This window comes from Sinohyriopsis cumingii, unplaced genomic scaffold (assembly GCF_028554795.1).
Source record: "Sinohyriopsis cumingii isolate HCF-2022 unplaced genomic scaffold, ASM2855479v2 utg000198l, whole genome shotgun sequence".
Taxonomy (NCBI): Eukaryota; Metazoa; Mollusca; class Bivalvia; order Unionida; family Unionidae; genus Sinohyriopsis; species Sinohyriopsis cumingii.
Window position 1 is genome coordinate 4,791,566 of NW_028315875.1, and position 23,697 is coordinate 4,815,262.

A 23,697-nucleotide genomic window follows, 5' to 3' on the forward strand; every position below is an offset into this window, starting at 1 on the left:
TATTATTGTGCTCATACAGAATTCTTGAAGAAAGACATTTCTTGAATAATTTATTTAGATTTCCAAAACTGGAGGATTAGTTACTGTGTTTCTACAAGGAACTGTAGACTTCAGCATAGTACAGGTTACAGCATACATCATCACCTTCCATCTTGGATTCTTCTAAGAACATTTTGTTATTAGGACTTCTGAAATTTTATTCATGGATTGTTCTTTGAATATTTTTGGATTTGATTCTGGAAACCGTAAGTTATTTTTTTAATTTTTTTACAGTATTTGTTCAGAAAAATAAATTATTTGTTATATTTTTCAAAGCTTGTTTCTTTTTTTGTGTTACTGTTTATTCGAGCCTAAACATGTAACATAAACAGCTCCATGGTCCTACCAGTCACGCAGCTAATTACCCGTATAACCTTTCGCAAATCATGCTATTGGTGCCACTCATTCAGTGCCAAATGGCCCAAGAAGTTCAAACCTATCACCTCTATGTGGTATGTACCAACAATATTCTTGCATTCTACATGTATACATCCACAAGCATATCTTTAATGTTCATTATGCCTGCCTTAAGTCCACCAGTTGGTTTCCAGTCTACTCAGGCAGGTGTCTGTGGTTTTGAAAGCAGAGAGATATAGCTTGGCATAGGTCAGCAGCATTAGAAACTGGTCAAAATAGAAAATGACGGAGGCGATATGAACATGACTGGAAGACCTCAAAGCATTATCAATGCAGAAAGATTTAAACAAGCAAAAGAAATAGATAAACCAGAGAGACTGATAGTGTAACATAATCCTAAAATGAGAAAATGAGATACCTTTAAAATGAAGGAAGGCAGACCTTAGTCTCCAGTCTATCTGATGATCAATTTCAATTTAACAGCAACTTGTAAAAAACGTATGTGTTCCTGAGAAAGTAAACCTTGTGACTTCCAAACGATTCTCTTTATAACAGACTTGGTGCATAGGAGTAATTTAAGAGTCACAAGAAAGCCTACTCAGATGCCCACATGAATCACAATGAGTATGAAGGAGTATGAGTAAATATGAAGGAGCATGAAAGGGTATGAATTAAAGTTCTTATGAGACAATAGAATTATGCAGTTATATTTTACTTAGTGGATAGTGAAAACTTTGTAAGAATTAAGAACTATATGGTTTAGGTGAGTAGTTGCATTGACTAATTGGAATCATAGCAACACATTCATTATATATTTTCATATAGTGGTTGGTTTAAGTAGATTTAGAAAGATTCAAAATCGAAACCATACCATGCCATCTGCATGATGTGTGTACATCTTTATGTCTCCTTTCCTTTTTGTTTTGTGTTGATGGCTTCCTTGGAACATACCCCATTTTATATATTAAGACAAATGGATTATTAACAATCACAATCACTTTGTTAGGACACAATAACAGTCTGCTAGCATTGAACTCAGCATTAGTTTCCATAATAAATGCACTTTGTCATGCTTGTTTCATCTGCTTAAAGCTTGCACATCATTAGGTTTTTCTTTCAACTAAATCTAAACTCATGCAAAAATTATTATACACAGGGAATGAGTTCTCCTACTTTATATAGAATGAACTATAACTTTTTAAAAATGTTTTAATATTTGTATGAAATATGAAAACATTACTTGATTATACTTTTTATTTAGTTCAGTTAGATTTTGAAGGCATTTTAATCATTTAAGGCCAAAGTAAAATGTACAGCAGATTGGATTATTGATGAATTCAAAGTTTAAGTTCAACATTATAATGAATATTGACCATATTCCCATGCTTTCTTCTCTGTCTTTCTCTCTTCTATTTTTCCTGCACTTTGCCTAGGTCAGCTTTTTATACTGTGCTCATTTGCTTACATTACTACCTAATAAACGGCAATGCTTAAACTGTTATAGCATTACTATCCTTCATTCAGTCCTTGTAAAATGTCCCCATATGAACCAAGAATTACTCCAATATAGCAACACAATTTAACAAAAATACCTGATTTAAAAGGAAAAATGCCTTGCAGATTAGTAGGCATGGTGGTTACATCTCATATGGAAATTTGTCTTTTAATAGCATATAATGGCATAGTTAAATGAAGGAATCATTTAAAAGAGAAATATTGGACTGTATAATAGCATAGTGAGATGATTGGACTATATTTAGCATAATAACATGATGGAATCATTTGAAAGAGAATTATTGGACTATCTAATTAGTAATAGCATAGTGAAATGTAAGAATCATTTGAAAGAGAATTATTGGACTATATAATATCATAGTAAAATGATTGGACTGTATAATAGAATAGCGAAATGATTGGACTATATATTAGCATAGTAAAATGATGGAATCATTTGAAAGAGAATTATTGGACTATCTAATAGCACAGTGAAATGTAAGAATTATTTGAAAGATAATTATTGGATGATATAATAACATAGTTAAATGATGTACTATATATTAGCATATTGAAATGATGGACTATTTAATGGCATAGTTAAAAGATTGGACTATATATTAGCATAGTGAAATGATGGATTATACAATGGCATAGCTAGATGATTGCACAATATATTAGCATAGTGAAATGATGGACTACATAATGACATAATGATAGGACTATATATTAGCATAGTGAAATGATTGGACTATATATTAGCATAGTGAAATGATTGGACTATATATTAGCATAGTTAAATGATTGGACTATATATTAGCATATTGAAATGATGGACTATATAATGGCATAGTTAAATCATTGAATCATTTGAAAGAGAATTATTGGACTATCTAATAGCATCGTGAAATGATGGAATCATTTGAAAAAAGATAATAATAAAAATGCCTTGTAGATTAGTAGTCATGGACCCATCTCATTTGGCAATTTGTAAGTTAAGAAGAGTATTTCTAATGGTACATGCTTCCATGAAAACCATGTTATTACATATGTATATACATTAAAATGTATTATTTTTGGTATAATACTTTGATTTGATATAATTAGATTAGTTATATAAACATGGACCTTCAGATGCAGAATAATGACTTATATATCCAAATGAATTTACCAGGGATTTAATTTATCAAATACTTATATCTTTTTACGTGTATTCTTAAGGGTTGCACTTATTATGAAGAAATAAAATACAAAGAAGTTATTTCTAGACGAAAAGTCCTTGACTCTTTTGACTCCAATATCAGTAGCATTTTATCGTGTGGAAAAAATATTTTGATCTTGAGGTATGATTAACTTTGTCTCCTTTAATTATAATTATGTCTCCTGTCACAATTTGAAAGCAATTATGGCAAAGTATCTTTTCAAGCTCTTCTTCTTACAGAGGTATTTTCCAAGTTAGACTATGAAACAGAAGATGCAGTCAATGAGTTGAAGTTGCCAGATCCAGTTGAGTTGAAAGATCTGAACCCTCATATCCTCAAGTTTCTCGCGAAAAATAAAAAACATAGATCGATGTTTGAAAAGAATTTGTCCGATATATATGGTGTTGCTAAATGGCCTTCATCTTTAGATGACTATGTCATAATTGAGTGCCATGTGAAGGTGGAGGACAAAAATGCCAGCTCTCTTTTAAAGGACTGGAGTATAAGGGTTGTAGACAAGGTGGACAGTATTGCAGCTGGTATTGAGGTAGCTGAGTTTAACATGATACAGATGGCATGGCCTAGAGTGTTAAAGGAACTGCAAACCATTCGTGTTGACAATCCTGAAGATGTGGGGGTGTTTATAGAGCAAGACAAATGCAGCATCACATTGGCTGGTCCAAGAGGTACTATGGAAAAGTTAAAGACAAGTGTATTGGACATGATTGCTATGGCCATAACTCAAATAAAGTGTGAGAAGCAGAGAATTACAGAAACAAAGCAAATGAAGGCATATGCAATAATTTTGCTCAGAGAATCAGATTTTAAGCAAGAAATAAAAAAGATGTATCCTGGCTTACAATTTGATCTGAAGCAGAAAGAAAAGAATGTAATATTTGTTGGTCAAGCTGATATTGTACAGAAAGCAGTTGTACAAATGCATGCAAAGCTTCAGAGTTTTGTAAGCAGGAGTATGCAGATGTCTAAACCAGCTAGAGATCTACTATTTACCAAAAAAATTACAGAGTACATCAAGCAGAAGATGAAGTCTCAGAAGGTCATTGGAGTTTGGGATGTAGTTTGTAAAGAGGAGGTTCAAATGTTTGCATTGGATGAGGGAGAGGTACAGAAGGCAATCCAACTTGTCAGGGATTGCCTTGTTGAGAATGAGATACCACTAGATGATGCCATGGCAGAGAACATTAAAGGGCAACAGTGGTTGCAACTGGTTGAGAGGATACAGGAAAAGCACAAACAAAAGGTTGCCATAGAAACCAGCATGAAGAGCATCTTGGTTGTTGCTGAGGATGACATATTTCAAGATGTCTTTAATAAAATAAAAGACTACCTTAAGGAACATTCTGTCAAAGAGTTTGTTTTGGTATTTGATCTAGTGAAGATGAAGTTTATCAAAAGATACAAAATGGAAGATATAAAAGCTTTGGAGAAAAAATTTGAAAAATCACATGTGAAGCTTTTTATTATTGATAATGGGGATCAACAAGGCATCAAAATAAATGGCACAAATGATGTATGCAACACACTCAAAACTGCATTGGCAGAAATGGCAAAAAATGTCATTACCAAGGAGCATGCAATGGTCAGCAGAGCCGGACTTAAAGAACTCTTCCAGTGTTCTAGAGGGCAAGATGAGCTCAGTTTAATTGAGGTCAGGAGGAAATGTTTGATTGAGATGAAAGATTCAAACACATCAGTTAACCTGCAACTAGAAGGTATCAAGTTTCAATTTTTATATGTCATACAGTTTTCCATATTACTTCTTCAGATATTCATAATGAATATCTTAAATTTAGTGTATTTTCTGTTTGGTCAGCAAAAATAATTTGCTCTCTGTAAATTACAGAAATAATTCATTAATTATCCAAACAAGCAAGAAAAATCCAGACCCAGGTGTTAGTTGAGCATTACATCCATACCATGTGTATGATATCAGGCTACACGTTATATAATGTAGTAATCACATTTTACTTGTATGTTAATGAAGAAAACCTGGTATTATACCACTCCTTGATTTTAGTGTACACTAGGCTGGTAACTCATGAATACACTTATATTATGGAGGCAGGCATGGGTCCGATCTTTTTCTTGCAGAAAACGCTTAGCACTTAAAAATCGTGTTCAAAACTGCTAAAGAAAGCCTAAAATATCTTTCATCGGGTGGGGTGGGGGGGGGGGGTGAGCAATGGCATATTGTAATATAAAATGGGAGCAGAAGGTCAGTTTAAATTATTATGAACCCAACCAATAAATCTATCCCACATTTTGCAGTCTGGTATCAAAACTAATGTGCAAGACTAATAACAAATGCAATATCATTGACATCTGTGTTACTACGAAAACTTCCGCCCAGACTTTAACCAGATTCCAGGTGGAATTTTAAAGCGGATTTCCCTTAAAGCCTAGATTCCACTTATTATAAATTTTAGGTGGGTTCAGGGCGGATTCAGGGTGGAATACAGCCTGAAATATGCAAATTAGTCCGTCTATTACTAGGTGGAATTTATTTATTCCGCCTACTAGGCGGATTATACTAGAGCTGGGTGCCATACTAGATTATACTAGAGCTGGGTGGCTATATCATTGGCATCTGTGTACATACTAGAGCTGGGTGCCATCAAAAAGTTTGCACAGCGGTATGCCATGGTATTTCTGAATATTCCACAATCCATACCATGGTATACCATATTTCTATTAGGGACCAACAATTCAGGGGCCTGCTCATTTTAAAAAAAAATTCTGCTGTCTGTAGTTATATATAAAAAAGTTAGTCAGATATTTTGCTTTGATTTATAGCAAAATGATACCATTTTTTTACCCATTATAATATTTGGAAAAAAACATTAATTATCTTAAGATAAAAAAAAGAAAATATTTCATTTCAAAAGAAAATCGCAGTCCCACTTCCCAACACTGAAAATTAAATGGCCAATACCTTAAAATAGAGGGATTTCTTGTGTGTATGTTAACTGTTGTATAAGCTGTAAACTCTTGGCATCCGTCCGTCTACGGGAGACGATAGTGTAGCTCCAAAGAAAGCTTTTATTTATCCTTCTTTCTAGCTCTCTTTTCAGCCTGTTTTATTCTTCTCTCTTCCTCTGCGTTTTGAACTCCCTGCCTGATGGCTAATGATGCCAGCTGGAACGGTTGTTTGCACAGCTCTCCCAGTCATTGACATTGATGTTTGCTGTCTTCATATCCTTCTTGCAAACATCTTTGTAGTGCAGATGTGGTCGTCCAGTTGGTCGTGCACCTTCTGCTAACTCCCCATATAACAGGTTCTTGGGAATGCAACCTGGGTCCATTCTCTTGACAATTGGCCAAGCCAGCGAAGGCACCTCTTGCTGAGAATGGAGAACATGCTGTTCATGTTGGCGCATTCTAGAACCTCTGTGTTGGGTACTTTGTCCTGCCACTGGATGTGCAGAATGCGCAGCAGACATCTCAGGTCGAAGCACAGTTGATTTTCCTCCCATGTCTTGCATAGGTGGTCCATGTTTCACTGCTGTAGAGAAGTAAGCTGAGTACGCAGGCTTGGTAGACACGCAGTTTGGTCTTCTCTGTGAGGTTGGGGTTGTTCCAGACTCTGGTTAAGTCTGGCGATCACTGCTGCTGCCTTGGCAATCCTGCCGTTCACCTCAGAATCAATGGAGAGTAAGCTGGAGATGTTAGACCCAAGGTATGTGAAGTTCGACAACTTCCAAGTTATACCCATAAATGGTGACAGAGGGAGGGAAGTTTGCGTCCTGCGCCATGACGTTCATTTTCTTCAAAATGATGGTCAGTCCAAATTCCTTACAAGCATGGGAGAGGTAGCATACCAGCTGCTGTATTACCTAAATGAGATAAATAGGCTTATGCTATGTAGCTCATAATGACATGGTATATAGCTAAAATTATTAACTCTTTTTACAGTGACTTTTACATTGTTGGCACACATTAATGTGGACTTCTTTCAATGATAAAATGAACAATAAATCAAACTTTAAAGTAAATAGGAATATAATTTAACGTATTTCTGATGAAAAATGGGATTCACACCTGCCTCTGAGTCATACATGTGTCCATGAATTATCATGTTATGTTAAATTGAGGGAATAGTGTAATGTGTGTGTGTGTGATTTGGATTTTTAACATAGCTTTAACAATTTTTCAGTCATATCGCTAAGATGTCTGCAGTGTGGCAGTTTAAGGTGATGTCTAGCACTGGGGCATCATGCCGCAGGCATGTAGCATGATGTCCCACCCAGTCACATTATCCTGACACCAGGCTGACCAGTCCTAACACTAACCTCTTAATGCTGAGCGCCAAGCGAGGCAGCTGTTAGTACCATTTTTGTAAGTCTTGGTATGACTCGGCCGGGGATCAAACCCATGACTTCCCACATCCGAGGCAGACACTCAGAATAGTGTAATGTCTTTGATGGGTTAAATTTGATTTCAGATTTTTGTTTACTTTTTATCAGGAATGTATACATACATACATACATACAGACAGACAGACGGACACAGACAGACAGACATATGTGACTGGAAATTTCATGAGCTTTGGTCAGACATTAATCAGTAGCAATCCCACATAGACACCCCATAACATACATACATACAGACAGACAGACATACATACGTACATACATACATATATGTGACTGGAAATTTCATGAGGTCTGGTCAGACATTGATCAGTAGCAGTGCCACATAGACACCCAATAACATATTACATTGTATCTTGAAGTTCACTAAAAAAGAACTAAATTTATATATCTGCCATTAGGTGGTTGTCCATTAAGCCATCTGCTACTAAATTTATTTCCATCTTCAGTTATCAAACTATATAGAGGTTTGAATAAAAGAGCCAATCAATTCAAGTCAAATGGTCAAGGTCACTGAAAGAAGAAAAATAGTTTATAGACAGTAATAATAATAATGAGGACTTTGTATAGCGCCTAATCTTCAGAAGCTCTAAGCACTTTACAACATTAGACAAAACTTATAACATAAAAAAACATATATTGATATGATTACAAAAAAAACCGTGAAATTAGAAAACATAAAAACCTGCTGAAAATATTTAAGGTAGAAAACATTATTAGATCTTTAAACTTATCCTTGCAGTGAAAATAGGTGAGTTTTAAGAGCACTCTTGAATGGGAGATTAGAAACTGGGTGGTAGTTCTTTAAATTATAATGGCTAAGTACTGGTTTCTTCAGCAGAGGCTTTACAATGGCAGTTTTGAAAAATGATGGGAATTGCCCAGATGAGAGAGAGGTATTAAGAACATCTGCAGTTAGTGAAAGCAATATGGGATCTAAGCACTCAAGCAGAAGTGATGTTGGAATTGGATCAACTTCACATGACTTTGGTACACTCTTCATCACGACTGTACGTGCTAAATCCATAGAGACAGATTCAAATACTGCTAATGGTTGCCACTGCAATTCTGTATTCCAACTGTATGTCATGACAAGTCAATTGAAATTGTGTTGTCAAGCTTATCTCTAATGATTTGTACTTTGTCATTGAAGAAATTTGCAAACAGGTCCAGAATGTCGACTGGATAGAAGGTGAGTTGCAAGTAGTATACATTTGTTCCTTGACTTTAGCTTGTTAGTAATCTCAGAGAGCTCTTTGCAGCTGGAACTTTCCATGATCTTAGTACTCTAGTGGGCTGATTTTGCTGCATGGACAATTTGATGTTCTTCTTAGCAGCTTCATAGATTTGCTTATGAATAGTGAGTTTGGTGTAAAGCTAAAGCTTCTCAGCTTTATGGTGGTCTTTTTTAGCAGTGCGAAGCTGGTCACTAACACTGCTATACCATGGAGAACACTTTTGAATTGATACTCTGCGCTTGGTGGGTGGTCCATGTGTGTCAAGCAATGAACGCAGGCAGTTATCGAGTTGTTCAGCTGTAGGAGGTAAGCAAGTTGTTAGGTAAATTGCTTGGATGTAATGTATTTAAGTTTGGTACTATTTATGATACAGAGGTTTCTGTTAGGTGGAGGGCTAGGGACTGATACATCAAGATGGTATAAAATGCAGATGTGATCGTGCGAGTTCGTGGGATACCAGGAAGGACCGTAGAATATTATCATCAGGTCTGTGAAGAATCCGTCTAAAATGTGACTATGTTTATGGGTGGGTTGGTTAACTGACTGTTTGAGGTTGGAAACATTAATGGAATCTAGGAATTTTTTATGTGTGTCAGTTTCCAGGACAGTCAAATTTAATATTGAAATCTCCAAGAATAATTAGGTTGCCACCTATCATATTTCCATGCTCCAGAAGATTCGGAAACTGCTCCAAAAAGAGAGATTAGTCAGCTTGTTTTTCCTACTAGGAGGAGGGTGGTAGAGGCAGAAAAAATGGACTGACCTTTGTTCCAGTGTTAATGTGGTTTGGACTAGTTCAAATGATGTGGGGTAGAAATTGAAGGTTGTAGTGTGGTTAAGATGTTTGATCATGGAGTTATAATTTGTGATGACAGCAATTCCACCTCCATGAGAGTGGCGGGGGAATGACTTGATGGAGAACTGGTGGGTGTTACATCTGCACACTTTGGCTCATCGCCTGATGTTTTTAGCCATGTTTCTGTCAGGAAAAGATGTTGATAATCTGATAGTTGATAAAATTAACTATTTTTGTGTGCTTTATTGGTGGTTCTACTGATTGGGCATTGAATAATGCAATAACAATTTAGACTTGGACTAAGCTGTTTGGGTACCCTGCACTTGGTGTAAGGAAGAAACCTGTCAACTTAAGGGTAAAATCAGAAGATCGAGGTCACTGTGACGGAAAGAAATATAACTTCTTCAGAATAGTATTAGATCTACATGATGTACCCAGATCAATTTTTGTGAATGTCTAATGTACTTGAGAAAAAAAAGAAGAGTCTTTATTTTGTGTTTTATGAGTCAAAATTGAGGCTTATAGTGATTGAAACAAGAAAAATGACTTTACATGAAAATTTTAGTTCTTGGCCATGTACCTTCTATAAAAGTCATGAATGACTCACATGTTTAGTAGGAAAGAAGCATGTACATTTTGGGGTCAAACTTTTAAAGGTGAAGGTCAGTGTGACAGACAATAAAGATTTTTGCATCATAACTTTAGTTCTAGTCCATTTACTTTGATCAATGTTTGTGGAAGGCTTGTATTTACAGCATGGAAAAAGTTCTTGCATTAAGGGGTCATAGGGTCAGAAATGATGGTCAAAGTAGCTCAAAGAAAAATCTGTGTAATTATGGATAAAGTTTGCTAAGATTTATGAATGACTTGTACCAAGGGTAATAAAGATACATCTATAGATTCAACAGTCTGTATGTCAGAGGTCATGGTCATGATAATCCTTATACGAAAATAATGGTTTCTGCACAATACAATTAAGTTTTGAGACTGCATACCTTGATCACAAATCCAGGTCATTGAAATCCTTTGGTTATTAATCTCCAGAGGCATGATGGGTATACATCCACATTTTCATCTTTCATGTACTTAATATATGACTGTATGGAATTATCAATATGCTGAAGTCCATCACAGTCCTTTCTGTTTTCCTAAAATCTCAACCTGCTCTAGGCTGGGCCATCACAATCCTTTCCATTTTCCTAAAATTTCAGTCAGGGTCATCATTTGGAACTGAACCATTTAAGTTCTTTGACTGGAAGGGTCTCCTGTTATATAATTACACTTATTACTTTAAATTGTTTTACAAAAATAGTTTATCGGTTTGTATCAAGACTTTTCATCATCTTTACAGAAAATAGCTCAACCATTTTCTGTTGATACTACTTCACTAAATGATCTACTCCCAAATTGATTGAAACAGAGATCTAATTACCAGGTAGAGATTATATTATTCTGTCATTCAGGCTGAGTGTTTACAGAAGCCCTAAGGCAGTTACATCACACCTGTTGCAGTATAATATCGTAAATATTAATAAGAGATTAAGACATGCATATGAGTTAAGTAAAACATGATTACAAGTTTCCTTTATCTAAAACTCCCAATGTCAAATTTGGGCATTTTATAGATGGTCAAAAACCAGTCCAATTAGTCATGTTTGGCATATACAAGAATTTTGAAAGAAATTATTGTACACACACACACACTGTACTTGCAGAATACTTAATATTTTTCCATAATAGGGGCCAGTGGTGGCTATAGAAGTGAAGAAAATGCTGATGAAAGTAATGAGCCAACTGACAGGCAACCCTCATCAGACAGTGTTGGTACCAGTATTGATGCTTGTGGGATCAAGGTTTCTTTTGTACAAGGGGAACTTGCACTACAGAGGGTAGGCAATACACATGATATATCTTATATATAAACAGCCATTATTGTCTTTCTACGTCTCATCTGCCAAACAAGAGTTCACAAGTTCAAAAGTTGTGGCACATCCCAATTATTTTTATGTTCAAACTTTCTTTGAAACTTGCACATCCCAATTATATATATATATATATATATATATATATATATATATATATATATATATATATATATGTCAAACCTGACCTAATGATTACCTGAGTTCAGCATTCACCTGGTCACATGAGCACAATATGCCATGTCATCAGCATTCACCTGTCCTCCACTGTGAGCAGCCATGTGTTTCTGAACCAAGCAATGGTTTCATCCCTTCTGTGGACAGTGACTTTGTGTCTCTTAACCATGCATTGTTTTCACCCTTCTTTCCATGGTTGCTGGAGCATATCAGCAGTGACCACTTGAAGTATGCAAATTAAACTTCTATTTTGTATGAGTAAGTCTTGATATATATATATATATATATATATATATATATATATATATATATATATATATATATATATATATATATATATATATATATATATATATATATATATATATATATATATATTTGCTGGGTAGTAAAAGCAGTAGTTATATAGTTGCAGCAGAAATGGGAGTCTGGAGAAATCAGATCCAAGGGAGATTTAAGCATAAGCAAGATATTAGCATCAATTTTGAGAATTTTAATGTTATTTTTAGTTTTTTAATCAAAGCTATCTCTAACATAATTTCAATGAAAGTTTTGGGCAAAATATGTGTGAAATCTCACCAAACTTTAAAGTGAAATGAAAAATACTAAGTGATGCCATGTTGGATTAGATTTTGTATGCAAGAAAGAAAATGGCACTGCCCCTTAGGACAAGTAAAACCTAAATCTTATTTGATAATGTCTGTCAAAATAGAATTTTTGATCCATTTTAAATATTACTGTGAATATTTATCATTGATTCCCAATAATATCTAAAAATCATTAGGCAGTTTAATACATAATAGAAATCTGAAGTATATTTTTTATGGTTTAGGCAGAAAATGCTTAAAAAACCTGTCTGAAATCTGCCTTGACATTTTCATTATTGGATGGGGTTTCTGCAGGTATTTCCATGTAATTAGGCAGAAATAAAGATTCCGCCTAGTAACAGTAATTTCAAGCAATATTCCACCCTGAATCTGCCTTAAAGTGATAATAAGGGGAATCTAGGCTAAATAAGTGGAATAAACAGATTCGACCTAGTAGACAGAATAAACAAATTCCACCTAGTAGGCGGAAGAAACTAATTCCACCTAGTAGGTGGAATAAACAAATTCCACCTAGTAATAGACGGACTAATTTGCACATTTGGGGCTGTATTCCACTCTGAATCCGCCCTGAACCCACCTAAAATTTATAATAAGTGGAATCTAGGCTTTAAGGGAAATCCACTTTAAAATTCCACCTGGAATCTGGTTAAAGTCAGGGCGGAAGTTTTCGTACAGGCATACTGAAATCCTAGCCGAGATTATGAATGTCTTTCAAGACAGACAGTATATTGAGATCCTAGCCGAGATTATGAATGTCTTTCAAGACAGACAGTATACTGAAATCCTGGCCGAGATTATGAATGTCTTTCAAGACAGACAGTATACTGAAATCCTAGCCAAGATTATGAATGTCTTTCATTTAGACAGACAGTATACTGAAATCCTAGCCGAGATTATGAATGTCTTTCAAGACAGACAGTATACTGAAATCGTAGCCAAGATTATGAATGTCTTTCATTTAGACAGACAGTATACTGAAATCCTAGCCGAGATTATGAATGTCTTTCAAGACAGACAGTATACTGAGATCCTAGCTGAGATCATGAATGTCTTTCAAGACAGACAGTAAGTATACTGATATCCTAGTTTACAAAAGTTTTATCACTCTTATTTTAATATTAATGACATTGATATTCTGCGCTGTAGAAGTACATATTCTAAAATTATACCTGTGACAGTTTAAAATTTAGTAATCACAACAACATTGCCACTCTTCATAAATTAGTAAGTTATTAAACTGAAGATGCTGATTTATTATTTTGATCTTGTCTTCCTGTTATTATATTATCTTTAAACTTCAAAAAAATTTGCTGAAATTTAAAACATAACTATATAATCAACATTAGACCCATTTACTATTTCGAACTTGGCGCATTGTTTGAAATGGGAAACAAGTCCTTTAAAATATTGCTACAACATGGTTACATGTAAAAATGAAATTGTATAACACTTGTATATATATATATATATATATATATATATATATATATATATATATATACATACATACATACACACACACACACACATACTGCAGGGGGGTGCATGGTAGGAAAAAACTTGGATAACCCATGCATCATATTCACTAATTTACATTTACCATCAATTGTTTAAAGTGTGAACACTTGTTTTATTAAATGTTGTTATTTTCCTTACTGCTAATAATAATAATACTTGTGAAATAATAATAATGATGATACTACTGATGTTAATGCTAATTCATATAGTAAATAAATTTGTCATGAACCATTAGTTTGAGAGCTGAACCTGCATTCAGAGAGCACCTGTCTATATTAAGACAAAATCCAGTGAGCTTTTAGATGAGTTTTTAATTCTCCTTGCCTACCAGGTATATTCTTGAGCCCTTTCCTTCTACCTAATGTTTCACCCTTCTAGAGGATGTGTACATGGCCAAGTGGGTGCACGAGAGATAGCTGCCATTATTTATGACACGTGTTAGGTTCTTGTTAATTTAGAAGGGGGAATCATAACCCTCAAACCTACTGAATTATATTAGCATCATTCTGTATGAAGAAAAAGGCATACCAAGAAAGTATATTTTATTGGTTATGTCCTTAAACATGATACCATTCTGTTTCTACTTTACTTGTCCCAAATGAAAAGAAATTAGATGACTTTGAAGACTTTTCAAATAGGCTCAACAAAGGCTTTAACTGAGAAAGCATGCATGTAATGGGGAATTAGGCTTCCTGATTCAGTGTGCTTTCTATATAGTTAAAATCTGGGTTATACCATCACATTTTTATTTATGTATTCAGTGATCTAAATTCTATAAGTGCATTAATTGTACAATCAATTAGTGCATTTATGTGGATATAAGTTTTTATGGTTTCGCAAATCAAAATACATTTTTATCAGTACTTAAATTTGTTACCAATTTAAGAACAATGAAGAATTTAAAGTATTTTGTTTGAAGATAGATTATGGTGGCTGAAAGCATCAATGGAAAGATGGATGAACACATGAATAAATGAATGGATTATTAAGAATATTGTAAGATAAGTAAATAACTAAATATGTTTGTTGTTTTACATCTAGGTTGATGTAATTGTTAATTCAACCAATCAGAAATTAGACCTCGGCATTGGGGCAGTTTCAAAGACAATCCTGAAATATGGTGGTGATGGCATCCAGAGAGAGTGTTGGCAACAGTATTCCAGTGGAATCAGTCATGGAAAAGTTGCTGTCACAAGTGGAGGCTTGCTTAATTGTGCAAAAGTCTATCATGGCTGCTTAAGAGCATATGATGGCGGCAAAGGCAATTCCTTTCAGGTAAAATTTTTAAATGTTTGAGCACAATTCAGTTACATCCAAATATATCTTTTTGAGTGGGTACTAGATAATAACAGTATGCCTTTAAGTGGGTACCAGGTAATATCAATATGCATTTGAGTGGGTACCAGGTAATATCAATAGCAGCCTTTGAGTGGGTACCATTTAATACCAGTATGCCTTTAATTGGGTACCAGGTAATATCAGTATGCCTTTGAAGTGGTCTCATGAAATGATCAAATGATAGGCTTGTCTACAGAGAGATTCCACTTTTTAATGCAATCCTTGTTAGTCTCCTAATATTAATTTAAAATTGATAGACCCCATCACTTAAACATCGTAACATATTTAAATGGCTTCTTAAAATCCCCTCAACAGAACTTAATCAAATTTGACAGATACCATCAAGGACTTTCTCATTTGTATGAATAATGCTTATACACTATAGAAAATTTTATGTTACTATAAACAGTAAAATCTTTCAGCATCTTCTAATTCATATCATAAACAGAAGTTGACTATATTGGACCAAGGGCTGGACTGGCATCAAATCCCCCCAGATTTGTTAAAAATGTTGCCACTGTTTATTAAATATATAGTGAGTTGCACACAATTTTCTTCTCTTAACAACAGCTCATCAAAATTACACCTCATTTAATTGAAAAAAGTATTACCCATCTACTATCAAATATTGCTGCAGTTGCAAAATTATATATAATTATTACACAAATTTTTCTCTAAGTTTTGTTCAGAGTGTGAAGTTGAAACAAGCTGTCTTGAGGAAACTATATCAGCTCACTGGACAATTTCCTAAATCATTTTCTAAATCATCAATTCAGAACAGCCAAGCATTTTCTAATCAATCATAAAATATTTTTTCAGTCTGTGCATCAGTTTGTTCATTGGTGTCTTCCCATTTATGTCTGTCCATATCACTTATTTTCAACTATCAAAGATACATGTTTCAAGGATTTTACAAAATAAATGTGTCTGTCACCAAAGTAACTCTCTTCAAATGGGTCACTATTGCCTGTTGTTAAAAAATGTACAATTTTTTTAAAAAGATAAACTTTAATATTTTGCTTATCAAATTTGAAAAAAAAAATCTTTGTTTACATAATGCAAAATTGAACCACTTCTTATATTTTTTTGTTGAGATAACAAATCTGCTAATACACTGGATGAGGTAAACATGTGCTGGATATTGAAATACAGTTTTGAGTGTACAGTCATGTGACTTTTATCTAAATGTCCACACAGATAAACTAGGCCACTATAGCCAGTATTTCACCCATTTAGGCTATGAGCGATTCTGTTAGGTGAATTTTTCAAGCATTCTTAGTGGTGTGGGTCTTTATCTTTGTGTGGATCCTTTTGTGGTTGGTATAACACCATCATTCCAAATTTACACCACTGCGACCTATATTTGACACTTTGCTGTCTTTTTGCCAAATTGTTGGGATCAGTATGTTGTGCATGGTTCACTCTACAGGTATATGACTGTGTATATGTCAATCTATGCATCATGGCGAGTAGAAATCAGATATGTTCTAGTTGGTGAATGCTGTATTAATACATTATTTGTCCATTCACATGATTTTGCTATTTTCTGAAATTTGAATACAAAATGCCTAGTTATTCTTTCCCCAAAAGACAAGCTATGATGTCAACAGGGCTTTGTAATGTCAAACCATTTTTTCATGAAAGAATTTTGAAAAGTAATTGTCTGTCAATTTGGTATTTTTCAAATGTTGGTGTATATGTGATTAATGCTGTCTTCTGATGGCTTTTGAAATTGGCCATTCATATTTGTAAAAACATTGCCTTCTTCTTGTTGTTGCCATGGATCTTAGAACCCTGCTTTAACTAAGGCATGAAAATAAACATATCTCTGCCATTATGACTTAAACCCATAACCTTAGAGTTTACCTGTATTAACCATCCACAATTGTTTTTTATCAGTTTTGTGCTTCAGCCAGCACATAGTATTCCTAATATTGATTAGAAGTAAATGTTAGTTAAAGTAAATATAGGTGAAAGACATAATAGATATCAACTTTCCTTACACTCTTACAAGCCTGACGAAACTTTTCCGCCAGAAATCCTGTGATTTTTTAGTATCTGTCTTTTGTCTGGAGATTTGGTAGGCATGTTTATTTGCAAGAAGGAAATGTCAACATCTTGCAGAAAATGAATTATCATTGCTTGATGTTATGACAGTGGTAGGTGTGGTTAGTGAAAAGATGTTGTCCTGGTCTGAAATCCGTGTTGTGAAAGGCAAGAGGTGGGCTCTTAAAACAAATGCTCTCTTTCAACGGTCATTTATCTGGTTCACATGCATTTTCAAAAGTATCGCTTTCGCTCATTTCTATTATATATGTTTACTGTAATGTATCAGTGATGTTGTATTCCACCTGTACAAACAATATAAATCATAAAAGAAATGACTGTCAAAGACACTTACTCCTTTCCAATACTGCATCGTTGATGCAATCGAGCCTTTGGCTTTTCCTTGACAAATAAAAAGCCCAATGGCCTGCACGATATGCTGACAAATCAAGTATAACTATTTGTTGTTTTGATTTTTAGCAATAAAAGAAATGGCTGATTGTGTGCACAGTAGATCCAAAATATCATCCAGATATCTGTCTGTGGTGATGATTGGTTGATGAAAATACTTTAATCCAATCAAATTAATAAATCCAGGCTATGTTTTGGATTCCTGCTTTTGGCTAAGTGCTCAAAAACTTGATGATAAGTCAAATGTTTAACATATGCCCAAATAATATTTCACCAATCCAAAGATCCCGAGATGGAGCTAAAAAGCTTGTGAATCCAGCTTTTATCTGCAGATTCAGTTGAGCTGTTGTTAGAATTGTAGAGCAAGCAACTTTCCTCTGCATCAACCATATGCTTCACTTTCCCATTTCATCATCATAGAAGATGGAAGTCAATATATCTAATATTTGCTGAGCTACATCAATTTTAAAAAAGATCTAACATGTAAAATATTAAGAGCAAGAACCATAACTCTGATTAAGGGAGGTAATCAGAGAAAGTACTCATAAGGCTTTTGACATTTACATTACATCGACAGATGATAACATTTTGTTTCTTCACTTTGGAGCTATGCCATTTGTAGGAAACCATAAATGCCAGGTAAAGTTTCATTATCCTGTACCAACAGCATATTGAGAGAATAAGTTAGACATCTTCCATGAAAAAACACATTTAAGTGTATGATAGATTTGACATAAGAAATAACATTACAGTATACTAAAAGGATGCAGAGATATCTACTGGATGAAAATAATAATCTCCAAACTATGAAGATTAAAAACAGATCTGTTGACAAATTCACAAGCTTCACTTACCTGTCACCAATTGTTGGTGCAGCATTGCTGAGTCACCATTCCAATTGATCAGTGACTAGTGTTAAGGTGGATTCTGTTTGATTTATTACATAATAATATCTGTGATTTTGAGTTTATCAGACTATAAAATTTGCCTCATTAACTGGTGGTCTGTCCCTTTGGCTAGTGTTGATATATACATAACATGTATAAATTTAAGCTAGTCTTCACTCTCTTCCTTTCAAGTTCCATAAAATGTTCTATGTCATCATGGATTAATTAATTAATGTATTAGTCTTTGGTACAGTATATAGAAATTAGGAACTATTATTAGAACTAAGATATTATAATTTGTTTTGTTTCAGGTGATGAAGACTTTTATCAAAAATTGCCTTAAACAAGCAGATAAGACTGGCTTCCAGTCCATGGCCTTTCCAGCCCTTGGGACCGGAAAACTCGGATTTCCTGCTGATGAAGTTGGGAAGCTAATATTGCAGTGTATTGAGAATTTTGGGAAGAAAACACCAAAAACAAGTCTGAAAGAAATTACCTTGGTGGTGTTCCCTTTAGATATAGATACTATTAAGGTTGGTCATCAAAGTTACTGTATGATGTCATAATGATTACAGTTGTGTCTTTATAGGTTAATGCATTTTTATGGGAAAATATGAATGAGTTTTTTCGGATGGAATACTGCACAACCTTGGGAGTGTAGTATATCCATCCGACAAAGCGAGTTCATATTTTCCCATACAAATGCAGTAACCTTCCTATTATATGCTCATTTTTATTTAACTACCTAAGGCTTAATAATAAAATACATTACAAGAAATATGTATTTGATTTATGCTCTATTCCAAAATAAATTCACAACCATAGATTCTTCAATACACAATAACAGTATTTCATGAGCACATAGCTCCGCCTGCCAACCTTTTAACTTCATAACGTACCATGCACTCAGTCTTTCATTTGAAAAAGAAGTCCCATTTTGCTCTTTCTAAAATTTAAATTTAAAGTCATATTATGAAGTTACTGCACCACTGAACAAAGTTCCCAGCTGGTCAGGAAATTCAGGAATTTAGTTGTTCTGTCAATCCAGCTAATTCTGATTATCTCCTTCTGGGAGTTTTCTGCACAATGTTTTTGTGACTTGAGGGACTGGCATTGACAACAAGCTGCATAGCTGTTTCTGTTATGCCATGGATAATTTGGAATCATAAGCTGGAAAAATATGAAAGTTTTTAAATCTAAATTCTCAAGAAGATGCTGGATTCAACATTGCTTTTTAGAGAACAACAAATTCTTTTCATTTTGGAGTGCAGTAAAGTCTACTTTGTAATGTAATATTTTGATTTCAAAAATGTAGTCTGGATTATAGACCTACATATTACAGTACATTTCCGTGATGTGGATCAGTATTTGGAAAACAACTTAATTCTTATTGCCAGAAAGAGCCCACAAAGTACATTTTGAGGAGATTAAAGATGTACAAAGGCAAGTAGATTTATTCTCATTAATATTACCAGTTATATATAACATAATTTTATGCCGAGTCACTTGCATGATCTTTGTTGGAGGGACACCAGCTTTCAACAGGGTTGTTACAGTAGTCTTCCTTACTAACTGGTTGCTAATTCTCCCCTGGATTCTGCCCTTTCTGTGGCTTGTTTCATCAGTTCCCAGTTGGTCTCAGATAATGCCTTCAACTTTTAATATTTTGTCCAGTAAAATATATTTGTTATATTTTTTTTAAATGCACATGTTCATAAAAATCGCCGAGTGGTCTAAAGCGCTCTCCATTACGGATCACTGCCATCTCACCTCTGTCTGCATGGGTTCGAGTCTCGGATTTGGCTAATGTGGGTATGTGAGAAAGCTTGTCAGTGGCTTCTCATGGGTTGGTGATTCTTTCCTGGGTTTTCCCGGGTTCTTCCTCCACCATTAATACTGGCCGCCATGTATAGCCTATCGTGTGCTGAAAAATGGCGTTAAACCCTACAACAACAACAACAACAACATCATAAAAATCAGTTTTCTTATATTTCACAAGGTTAGTTGATGCATTTCATTGTAAAAATTGTTTGGTATTTGCAGAGTACACAATTTATTTCAGATTTTTCCCATATTTTTTGTTTACTTTGATATAATTTTATTTATATTCTTTTTATTTTCAGAAAAAAAATATAAGAATATTTTTTCTTTACTTTTTTTTATTTATAAATAAGGACATTAACTGAATCTTTAGAAATATAATTACCATATCTGGGAAGTTTCTGTTAGTTTCTGCACTGGAATTGATGTCAAATAAAAGGGGCTGTCGGCATCCATCATTTCCAAGGATCTTCATTTCAAATATTGCAGGTAAAGATGAACAGGGTCTTGCTCCATTGTTGTTCCAGTAGAAAAGATGTGAGGTATTGTTGATCTGTAGTCATCCTTCCCAGTACCATCAAAGGTTTTGCTATCCCTCTCAGCATATTAAAGATATTTTGTACCAGTTGAATCTGTAAGAACTGATACATCTCCAAACTTTAATTTTCTGTGCTTGTCTCGGCCTCTAAATCCAATCATTTTTCCAAAAACGTAGAACAGGGAAAATTGCAAAGCAGCTGGCGTGTGAGAGCCCATTTCACTGGCTGATTATAAAGCTTCTTTATCATTGTGGCTTATTGGCTCTGTTGCTCTTGCTTTTCTTCAAAAACCAGCTTTCTTCATTTGCATTTTTTTAGAATTTAGTGCTTTGGTTGATTTCTGAAATGGACAGTCTCTAAGACAGATGTGATACCCTTTAGCCTTAAGATGTCGTTCTGTGCTGTTTCTTATAGAATCTAAAGAGCATGGCTCATACTCAGAACCATTGGCTTTGCGAATCGTTATAAACATTTCGGCTAAATACGTGTTTAAATGATAAAGCCATCGCTGCACATTTCTGATATCACGTTCAGTCACCTGCTTTGTTGAAAGTTTCTTTTGTGATTCTATGAATTCATCCACATTGTCAACTTTGGCATCTCTAAATTAAAATCACTCAAACAGTTGGTTTACTTCATCCACAGACAAATAAAAAAATCAAAAGTGCTGGCATCTACATCCATTGTTTGTGACAATAGAAAACAATTCCTTTATGCATGCGAGTGCAATATGTGTATTTGCATGCAAGTTCAGTAATGGGTATTATTGCACGATTCTGACAATGTAAGTTAATGGAGAAAAAATAAACATATAATAATATATTTTACAGACTTGTATTAATCTATAATCCTTTTATTATGTCTAGTTAGCCTTAGATGAAAATCTAATATGTCTAGAAATGATACATGATAGAATCATGGGTCATTTTTTGTGCTTCTTGACCATGCAAAAAGTTAATTCTATAATTATAGTATAATGTATATCTGTATGGCCCACAAACTTAACATTTTTGGTCCATGTGGCCCACAGTGTTGAAGACGTTGGACCACTATTAGCTATATCATGCAGAGGAAATGGAAGCTAAGTGCCTTTCCAAAAGGCAGCCAATCAAGGCTGGCCACTTAGGGGTATCTTGTTTATCCTAAAAAAAACTAATGCTGATTATTGATGGCCATGTTGAAAATCTCATCTTAAATGGGATGGACATATTGACTTTGGGTTTCCACTAAAACACTTCTTTACTGTATGTAAATTGGTCCCAAATAACAATGATGCCAGTGCAACTTCCCAAAATATGCCCAATTTTGTAACAGCTCTTTCTTGTCAATGGGTGTCTACACCAATATTTATAAAAAGGAAATAAAACACATAAAAATTAACTTTTTATGATATTTAGCCGTTCCATATATTAAAATGAAGCAGCCTTCAAAATGACTGTCTTGACAGTCATCTTGAAAAAAATCATTTTATGGCATCTTATCCTTAATAGATGATTATCATTATAGGGCTTTCACTAAAAGACTATAGCAATATGTAACTAGATCTGAATGGAAACGATATTTATCTGACCATCAAGATCGTACCGTATCCACTATCTAAAAGAGCTAAAAGTTATCTGTCTGCAAAGGTGGGGTCAGGCAGAATTACCTCCCCTTGATATAGGGATTGTTGGCGATACCCTTGAATATCTCAGTCACTACTTCCACTTGTACTGAGAAGCCCATTTTCAACACAAGATGCCTCACAATAGCCAGAATCAGTCTTGATACAAGTTGGAGTTTTCACTTTTCACAAGTAAAGTTTACTCCATCTATTTTTCCAATTTGTCTCTCTTTCTATCTCAACTAAGTTCTACCTTTACAATTTTAGCCACACTTTGTTGTTTTTATGCTTTTTATTGTACTTGGGTACTTGCATGGATAGCCTGCACAACAATGCAAATAAATTTGGGCTATAGTTGTATTATGCTAACATCCCTGAGACCTATAGAAAACTCTTAATATATGTTTAATTCCACAATGATGGGCTAAAGAGAGGTGTGTATTCTCTGCTATAACATTTAATGTCTGGATGCCATGCTTTATTGAATTTACCAGTACAAATAATTCTCTCCCTCATGGGAATTCCTTCACCTTCTAGGCTTACTCAACATGGCAGTGGACTTCATCATCCTAGGTTGCCATTGTATGCTTCCATTACAGATGATACTTTTATCCCAGTGGCGGCCAAAAGTGTGCCCACTGGACCAACTGTTCTCCATAATTGCACAAATGTGAGGTATCATCTGCAGACTTGGAGCAACTTAACTTGGCTCACAGTGAGAATACCTCAAATAGAACTGCCAGAGATCACAGTCTGTACAGATGCAAGTACATATGGCTGGAGGGCACACCTACAACTGTCTTTTCAGGAAGCCACTTTTGGTTGGGTGCTCCAGGACTGGCAAGTGAGTCCTCATTTTATCCAACAACTCTACGATGGTGACCTATCTTAAATGGCAAAGCAGAAGCAAGTCTCCTGATCTTGGCATACTGGTGTGGAACTTTCTAAAGTGGTGTTGTTAACAACAAATCCACATCCAAGTTTGTCATTTTCCTGGACACCTTAAATTTAAAAGCAGATCCTTTGTCCTGGAACAATCAGCTGACACAGACAGAATGGTCTGTCCATTCCTCAGTTTTCATTCATGTATGACCCAATGGAACTGATAAATTGGTGGACCTGTTTACAACAAGGTGGAATACCAAGCTCCCATCCTTTGTCTCACCAGTTCCAGAACTCAAAGCTTGGGCAATTGATGCTCTATCCATAGATTAGAATGGCGTGGACACATATTCCTGCCCTCCAACAACTCTGATTCCAAAGATGATACAAAAAGGAAGAGCAGTGAAGTGCTGCCTCATTCTTATTGC

The 23,697-nt window shown here is 34.7% G+C and overlaps 1 protein-coding gene across 1 annotated transcript in view; it reads left to right on the forward strand.

The window, feature by feature from the left end:
- The window catches only part of LOC149774605 (uncharacterized), an 88,053-nt gene that overhangs the window by 23,969 nt on the left and 40,387 nt on the right, over window positions 1–23,697 (forward strand). The window contains exons 5-8 of the mRNA XM_089945104.1: window positions 3,332–4,825; window positions 11,258–11,406; window positions 14,784–15,017; window positions 18,736–18,957. Of these exons, the coding sequence (XP_089801230.1) occupies window positions 3,332–4,825; window positions 11,258–11,406; window positions 14,784–15,017; window positions 18,736–18,957 (2,099 nt within the window). The remainder of the gene's footprint in view (window positions 1–3,331; window positions 4,826–11,257; window positions 11,407–14,783; window positions 15,018–18,735; window positions 18,958–23,697) is intronic.